We start from the raw sequence: 8,733 nt of genomic DNA, 5'->3' as shown, positions 1-8,733 counted from the left end.
TTACAGATTAAGGGGCGGTAATATTATAATGAGATCCTTTTGCCACGTCACCAAGTGAGCGAAATCAGACGCGCTCGTTTTCTCAGATGCTTGCAGAAAAAGGCTTACCAAAACAAAGTGATTGGGTTAATCTTTTTCACGTTTCCTTGGTTGGTAGATGCACCAGGGACCTGATTATAGCACTTAAAACCTGGAAAAGTCAGATTTTCATGATATGTCACCTTTAAATTAACCTGCACTTAAATATTTATGGAGTAGTTCAAACATGAAGGAAAGTTCTGTCATTATTTGGCATCTGTAATGAAGGTCAGAGAGGTATAACAGAAATGTCTATATCCATGTTTGCATTATAGAAACATGTGGATTTGTCTCAAGATGATCTGCTGGGAGATATTCTGCAGGACCTGCACTCTGAGGTGAATGACCTTTTGTATCAAATCAATAGCTGTCTACTTTTAATACAGGCATCCTGTAGGTGCTTTTTTATCTACAGTGTTTGTACTACAGTATGTCAGGCATTGCAGGTTAATGACCTCATGATCATTTGAATGTTTCACAGAAGCCAGTTTTGCTCACTCCACCACCAGTCATTACTTTGAAGAAGAAGAAAACACTGGGATCCCCTATGAATCCATTTTCAGTCAAACCACAGGTTCCAAAGGTAGTTAGTTATCCCTTGCTCAAAATGGTTGAACATTGATTTGCTTGGTAAGACTGAAAATACATGTATTTTTTAAGAAGAAATTCATATTTTCATTCAAGGATGCATTAAAATGATCAAAAGTGACAGAATGAGAGAATAAGAAACTTAAAAAAAATAGTGGTGTACATGAGAAGTTACATAATAAGTTGCACTTCTTTAGATAGTGTTAGATTATTGTTTATTTAAAAAATTGGCACTATTAAAACCCTTTGTCCATCTCTCAGGAGTCACCTGAAGTCCAAATGTCGAAGCCCAGACCTGTGGTGACGCGGGTTCCTCCAGCTGACCCTTCACCCAGGTCCTCTGCTCACGTTCAACTTAGTAAACCAGCTGCTACACAGATAAAGAAGCCCAAGACTGAAGAGCCTGAAGGTATATCTGCCCTCTTTCAGTCCTGCAGTCTTTGGGTGCAATTTCTTAATGCTTTTAATTGAAATTGAAATTTGTATTTAGAAGAGGCGATTGAGTTTGATGAGATGGACTTTGATGAGCCCATGGAGGCAGAGAACATTGAGGAGGAGCCAGTGAAAGTGAAGGCGGAGCTTGAGACCACACCCACTGTTAAAGTGGAGCCCAAGACTGAGCCACAGGATGAGATGTTAATGTATGTCTGCAAAACACACAGGCTGTGAATTAAGAATAGTCTATATTTGCACTGATGTGACAATCTTCCTACAAAGACCCTTCGCAGATTAGAGAAGGCCGTTTTCTGCCATAACTGTCTAGTTTGCGCTCCTCAGATCTGGGCTGGGTGGTGGTATGGGCTGGGAGAAGATTGAGGAGGGGGAACCCATTGAGACTCCTGTGGAAGTGCAGGTGGACTCCAACCAACTTCCGCTGATGGAGGGACCTGATGGAGATATGGTCTTCCGCTTCTACTGGTTGGATGCTTTTGAAGACCAGTACAGCCAACCTGGTGTGCATCTCCTGCTCCATAATTTTGCATAATACAGGTGCATCTCAATAAATTAGAATGTCGTGGAAAAGTTCATTTATTTCAGTAATTCAACTCAAATTGTGAAACTTGTGTATTAAATCAATTCAATGCACACGCCAAAATCATCACAATTAAAAGAACCAAAGACTTAAACTACTTTAGTCTGTGTGCATTGAATTTATTTAATACACGAGTTTCACAATTTGAGTTGAATTACTGAAATAAATGAACTTTTCCAGGACATTCTAATTTATTGAGATGCACCTGTACATGTGCATACAAATCCATCCTAATGGTTTTAGGTCTTTTCTGCGACCGCATAATTGATGGTTATATAATCAAATCAAGTGCTTGAACTTCAAATGCCCCATTTTAAAGTTTTCCTTTTTATTCCTGCATAATTGCAATGATTTGATAAATATAAAAGGGGGTGTTGTATAGTTTATTTGTGTTTTTCTCTGCAGGTGTGGTGTACTTGTTTGGAAAAGTCTGGATTGAGTCAGCTAAAGCACATGTCAGCTGTTGTGTTGCTGTAAAAAACATTGAGAGAACAATGTATCTCCTTCCCAGAGAACATGTAAGACCACCTTTTAGTTGATGTGCATATTCAAAAACATGCACATTTAATAATTTTTTTATTTTTTATTGTGTTGCTGTGATTTTAGAAAGTGAATCTGGCAACTGGCAAGCAGACAGACAGTCCAGTAGGAATGATGGATGTGTATGAGGAGTTCAACAGTCTGTCTGAGAAGTTCAAAATCATGAAGTTTAAGTCCAAGGTAATTGCTACGACCCATCATTTCTGTTTTCTGTGCTGCAAATATAAAGTTGTAAAATGTTCATCTCCTGTTCCAACAGCCAGTGCCAAAGAACTATGCCTTTGAAATCCCAGATATCCCCTCAAAGTGCGAGTACTTCGAAGTCAAATACTCTGTGAGTAGACGTCTCTCACTTATACACTCAAAACAGTCATGTCTATTTTATAGAAACTTCCTGGAATCTTGGAGTCTGAGGCATTTTTTTGTGATGTGTGTATTGTGTTTCTGTAGGCTGAACTTCCTCCTTTGTCATCTGAGCTGAAGGGGTCTACATTTTCCCACGTGTTTGGAGCCAACACCTCCAGTTTAGAACACTTCCTCCTTAACAGGAAGATCCGTGGGCCTTGCTGGCTTGATGTGAAGACCCTTCGTGAGTCTTTTTTTCAAAATATACAAACATACCATTGCAACAACCGCGCGCTAGGTAAAGCTTGATACTTATCCAGATACTTTAATCATTTACTGTGTCCACTCTTGCTATGCCCTCTAGAGCTGAGCAATCAGCCTATTAGCTGGTCTAAGGTGGAGGCTGTTGCACAGAAGATTGACCTGATCTCAGTAGTTAAAGACCTGCCGCCTCCTCCTCTGGTCGTCATGTCCATAAGCCTAAAGACTGTGCAGAACCCAAAGACCCACCAGAATGAGGTAAAATCTGGGTCTGGTCCCTCTGACCTGTCTGCAGGTCTTTGATGACTGATCATTGAATCATTCCCCATTAAGTCGTAGCTAGGGATGTAACGATTCACTCAACTCACAATTTGATTCGATTCAAGATTTTGATTTCACGATTCGATTCGATTCACGATTTTTTTTAACAAAATGAGATTTAAGACAAATTCAATGAAATGTGTCCTTTTATTATTGCTTGGGACAAAATACTGTACTTATTTATTTTTTTGTGAAATTGAAATATAACACTATAATAATATACTAATATAGCACTTGTAAATTATTGCTCTTTTGTTGGTTTTGATTGCTTCTATTGTCCTCATTTGTTAGTCGCTTTGGATAAAAGCGTTTGCTAAATACCAAAATTTAAATATAATGTAAATGTAAATAACAAAACTAAATTGAAATTTTAAAACAAGCCCCAAATCAAATAAATAAGTAACACAAATAAAAGAAATCTCTTCATATAAACAAACTAAGGCTTTGTCTGCTCTTTCCGTTTAAAATGAGTGGAAACCACTGCATTTTAATCATGATCCAAACAAAGATGCTAAATACATGCAACATGAGCAGTTTTTAATCTAAATTACATTGTATAATTTCGAAATTTGAAGCAAAAACAGATTGGTTTGACTTCAGTTTTGTGAAACTATGCATAAAAAATATCTGCATGAAACAGAAACAGCAGACGAGCTGAATGAGACGCAGATTCACTCTCTGCCAGCAGGTGGCGCTTAAAGCGTTTCCTTGGTTTCCACTGTAAACAAAGCAGCTTAAGAACTTTAATATGCATTATACAGAGGCAAGAGGAAAAGAAAAAATACCATCCAAAGACGTAAGAAGTAAGTTCCCCTCAGACATACATTCATATAAACTCCTACACCTAATTGAATCGCGATTTGTTTAGCATCTCAACCGATTGGAATCCTCACATATTTAAATCGATTTTCAACCGGCTCGCGGTTAATTGTTACATCCCTAGTCGTAGCTCAGCTGCAGTATGGCTTTAAAGGAGTTCATTGTCACTTCCTTTGCTTGTGTATTGTCTTGAGCAGATTATTTCCCTTGCTGCCCTCATTCATCATAAATTTCCTCTGGACAAAGCACCACCGCGGCCCCCATTTCAGACCCATTTCTGTGGTGAGTTCCATCACTCAGCATTTTAATATTCATGTGAGAGTAATACCCTGAACATGAAGTCCAGAACCTGCTTTGTTTTAACCCTTATAACTCATTTTTGAGTCAGAAGAGATTGCTTATTTCATACATCTACAAGTTAGATTGATCTCATGCAATACGCTTGGCCTTTTTTACTCTCACACACACTTTTAGGACTGAATTTTCTTGATAAATATGAGTATACAAGCACAAACTTACTATAAGCAGACAAAAAATTTACGTGACATGACAAATAAACTTCATCAAATTAACTAAAGTTGAAAGGGGTGACGAAAGACCAAATAGTCTAAATTCAAATATTAATTGAGGTTTGAAAAAGTGGACGTTTCACTGCTGCCCTCTATTAATATTGAACCATGGCAGCAAGAGAAAACGATCATCTTTGCATCATAAAAGTGAAAGTCTATGCAAGTAAAATTAATACATTTTGCTTGAAAACATCATTTTCATATAACTAGCCTATATATTCAAATCAAGTTTCTAAAATATTGATAGTTATTTGTTGCATTACACTGGCTTTGCTATACTTCATGTATGGTTTGAAATTTTTTTAAGAATTGCTTTTTAAATTAATAAGTATAGTAATAACATGGTAACAAACTTTGAAATGGTTGCATATTCACTCATTAAAGAAGTTATTCATCAGATACAATGTGCATTATAAGGGTTAATTTAAATCAATAGTCATTTTATTAATGTCATAGCTTGTTTTTGGCTTGTATAACTAATTATTTTCTGTTGCAGTGGTGAGCAAGCCCAACGACTGTATCTTTCCATATGACTTTAAAGAGGCGGTTAGGAAAAAGGTATTTTGTTCTTATCTATCAGATGAAGCTTGCTTTTTCGAATTATAAATAAAATGATAATGAATTAATAAACCCCTGCTGTTTTTGTCTCTTGATTTGACTCAGAATGGTATAGTGGAAATTGCTGGTACAGAGCGTACACTTCTGGGCTTCTTCTTGGCCAAGATGCACAAGATCGATCCAGATGTCTTAGTCGTGAGTTCAAATGCGTTCATTCACCTGGGCTTCACCTGCTGTGTTGCTGATGCATTTTATTTATTTATTTTTTTCTGACTTGACCACATCTTCCTTTTGATGCTGTAGGGCCATGATATCTTTGGATTTGAACTTGAAGTGCTCCTGCAGAGAATCAGTGTGTGCAAAGTACCTCACTGGTCAAAGATTGGTCGTCTAAGAAGAGCCAACATGCCCAAACTGGGGGTGCGAAGACTTCTATGAGGACTGGAAGTCATACAAGATTATAATTTTATCATGTTTTAATCCATTTGTGCCAATTTTTTTTTATTTTTTGTAATTTCAGGGTCGCAGTGGCTTTGCTGAGAAGAGTGCCACTTGTGGACGTCTGGTTTGTGATGTTGAGATCTCTGCCAAAGAGCTGATTCGGTGTAAGAGTTATAACCTGACTGAGTTGGCTGCCCAGATCCTAAAGACAGAGAGAGTGGTGGTGCCACCAGAGAACATCAGGAACTTCTACAGGTTAGATGCCACCTGTGTGGTCGCACTTGACTTCTTGCTTCAGATCCTCAACCAGAATGTTTCCAGTTATGGTGGCAGTATTCAAATTTTTCCATCCGTTTCTTTCTCTCCTTTTTCAATAGTGATTCGCCGCACTTACTCTACCTTTTGGAGCTCACCTGGATGGATGCCAAACTGATTCTTCAAATCATGTGCGAACTGAATGTGCTGCCGCTAGCATTGCAGATCACTAACATCGCCGGTAACGTCATGGTAAGATACCTCTACAAACTACACCCATGCAAACCACATTTTAGCTTGGCTCCTCTTGTATTAATATGTAATTAAGACGCAAATGTTATGTATGTATATGTATATACTGTGTATATATATGTGTGTGTGTGTATATATATATATATATTAGGGGTGTAATGGTACACAAAAATGACGGTTCGGTGCGTACCTAGGTTTTGACGTCACAGTTCGGTACGGTTTCGGTACAGCAGGGGGGAAAACTAAACATAATTTATTTTTTATTTTTTATATTAAACAGTGGTTTAATGAACAAATGCCTCTTTCTTTAAATAAATGTAATTACAAATACAATTTTCTTAGGGCTAAAAATCTACCTCAGATTCTGCTTTAAACTATAGTGAGCCCTTTTACGTTACTGTAAGGTTACAATTAACGACAGAGCCCATACTTTAATTACTATTTATTTTTATAAATAATCAACACTCAAATTAAAAAATTGTATGCAAACACGTGAATTGCACATAATGCTGTTTTTAAATTAACTTCTAAATTATACAATTTCTATTTGTTTTTTAAATATAATCATCTACACAGTGGCTGTCATAACTTGTTTCATAACATCACTAACAGGTAAGTAAAATATAATAAATAGTCTAATATTTTGAGAAATGCTTTTGTCTAGACTTAATTTCTCTAGCGAACTGATGAGTTGTGGACACTGATGACTTGCCTGAGGTAAATGAAATGCTACGTGACATTTTGTTTAAAAGCTGTTTTACTGACTTCTTTCCGCGGTCTAAACACTGATTGAGCGAGGCATGAGATGTTAATTCATGTTTTCTTATCAAAAATAACAATATATAAAACTTAGAGTTTCCAATGAAGTTCTGCTCATGCGGTGGTTAAAATAATGCTGTATTTGTTCGGCACACATGCGTACCGAACCGAAAGTATTATGTGTAATATTATGTGTGTGTGTGTATTAGGGCTGGGACAATAAATCGATGCATCGCGATTCGTGGATAGATTCTGAGATTTTCGGAATTCATCGTGATTCTCTCTCTAATCGATTCTGAGCTTAGTTTTTAACAACAGATGGAGCTCTAGGTTAGTTTTTAACCGCACACTCAAATGCTCACGAAGAAGTAATGTAAGTGGTTAAATGTACTTGCACATCGGCTTATGCTTTATGATGCGAGATTAATGTAAACAGCCCACTGTGAACATTCTTGTGATTCACTTCAACCTTTTCGAACTTTATGAATGATTATTTTAGGTTCAACTGGTGCATGTGTAAGGATCTGGAAGCAAGCAGAATACGGCTATTTCTAAAGCACGCAGTGCCATCTGCTGTTAAAAACTAAGCTCAGAATCGCTTCAAGAGAGTATCGCGATGCCTTCGGAAAATCTAAAAATCGATGCAGAATCATTTCTCGATTCGCGATGCATCGATTTATTGTCTCAGTGCTGATGTATATGTAAAATTGATTCACTAATGATGAATGCATGTCATGCTGTTCTCTTTTAATGTTTATTCTGTCATAGTCTCGTACTTTGATGGGAGGGCGCTCTGAGAGGAACGAATACCTACTGCTCCATGCTTTTCATGAGAAGAACTTCATTGTTCCAGACAAACAATTTTTCAAGAAACCACAGCAAGTTCTGGTATCAGATTCCTCCCTCCATTATTGCAGCTATCACCCCATTTAACCTTAATTTATACTGTTCCTGTACTTTTTCTTATTTTAATTCTGTTCTCAGGGTGAGGATGAGGATATTGACTCGGGGAAGGGCAAATCCAACAAAACAAGGAAGAAGGCAGCATATGCTGGAGGTTTGGTGCTGGACCCAAAAGTTGGTGAGTCACAATGTCTTTATGCATATCACTGGTTGCGTTTTTATGTTTGTACCTCCCAAATTATCAATTTTTTCTTCTTCCATCAGGTTTCTATGATAAGTTCATTCTCCTGTTGGACTTCAACAGTTTGTACCCCTCCATCATCCAGGAGTTCAACATCTGCTTTACTACCGTTGAGAGAGGAGCGACCAACGCACTCAAGAAAACTGAGGTGTGTCGGGGGTGGTCTGCTTTGCCTGCATGAGTATGTTTATGTATTTTGAGCATGCCCTAAACTACTTCCGTGATTACAGGAGGATGACGATGAGATTCCTGAGCTGCCAGATCTGAGTCTGGAGATGGGCATTCTTCCCAAAGAAATTCGAAAACTGGTGGAGCGCCGGCGACAGGTCAAACAGCTAATGAAGCAAGCGGACCTCAACCCTGACCTGTACTTGCAAGTAAGTACAATCCCGGGCAAGATTTCAATGCTTTCTGTATTGACAGACTGTCCATTTGGTAATTTTTTTTTCTAGCTCTGCCAATATTATATTTTGTTTTAAAACTTTTTGTTTAAAAAGTTTTAAAAGTAGAATTTTATGCATGCAAAAGTTGATGAATCTTCTCCCATAGTATGATATCAGGCAGAAGGCCCTGAAGCTGACAGCTAACAGCATGTATGGATGCCTTGGCTTTTCCTTCAGTCGCTTTTACGCCAAGCCTTTGGCTGCATTGGTCACTCATAAAGGAAGAGAGGTATGTAACCGTACACAATACTGTATTTAATGGTTCTACAGCATTCTGTTTAGATCTGCTCTATTGAAATAGAACGTAACAAAGACCATGACTCCCTC

At 37.8% G+C, this 8,733-nt stretch overlaps 1 protein-coding gene across 2 annotated transcripts in view; it reads left to right on the top strand.

Moving 5' to 3' along the window:
- LOC107721886 (DNA polymerase alpha catalytic subunit-like) overlaps positions 1–8,733 on the top strand; it is a 65,604-nt gene that overhangs the window by 3,051 nt on the left and 53,820 nt on the right. For both annotated transcript variants that reach the window (XM_016530083.1, XM_016530085.1), the window contains exons 6-26: positions 354–416; positions 560–661; positions 928–1,075; positions 1,157–1,307; positions 1,444–1,619; positions 2,105–2,217; positions 2,306–2,419; positions 2,499–2,573; positions 2,690–2,828; positions 2,949–3,103; positions 4,183–4,267; positions 5,051–5,112; positions 5,218–5,307; positions 5,416–5,532; positions 5,633–5,808; positions 5,931–6,060; positions 7,588–7,707; positions 7,804–7,900; positions 7,987–8,111; positions 8,194–8,340; positions 8,513–8,635. In XM_016530083.1, the coding sequence (XP_016385569.1) occupies positions 354–416; positions 560–661; positions 928–1,075; positions 1,157–1,307; positions 1,444–1,619; positions 2,105–2,217; positions 2,306–2,419; positions 2,499–2,573; positions 2,690–2,828; positions 2,949–3,103; positions 4,183–4,267; positions 5,051–5,112; positions 5,218–5,307; positions 5,416–5,532; positions 5,633–5,808; positions 5,931–6,060; positions 7,588–7,707; positions 7,804–7,900; positions 7,987–8,111; positions 8,194–8,340; positions 8,513–8,635 (2,508 nt within the window). The remainder of the gene's footprint in view (positions 1–353; positions 417–559; positions 662–927; positions 1,076–1,156; positions 1,308–1,443; positions 1,620–2,104; positions 2,218–2,305; positions 2,420–2,498; positions 2,574–2,689; positions 2,829–2,948; positions 3,104–4,182; positions 4,268–5,050; positions 5,113–5,217; positions 5,308–5,415; positions 5,533–5,632; positions 5,809–5,930; positions 6,061–7,587; positions 7,708–7,803; positions 7,901–7,986; positions 8,112–8,193; positions 8,341–8,512; positions 8,636–8,733) is intronic.

This window comes from Sinocyclocheilus rhinocerous, unplaced genomic scaffold (assembly GCF_001515625.1).
Source record: "Sinocyclocheilus rhinocerous isolate Xijiao unplaced genomic scaffold, SAMN03320098_v1.1 scaffold90, whole genome shotgun sequence".
NCBI lineage: Eukaryota > Metazoa > Chordata > Actinopteri > Cypriniformes > Cyprinidae > Sinocyclocheilus > Sinocyclocheilus rhinocerous.
This window is presented reverse-complemented; position numbering and strand designations above follow the sequence as displayed.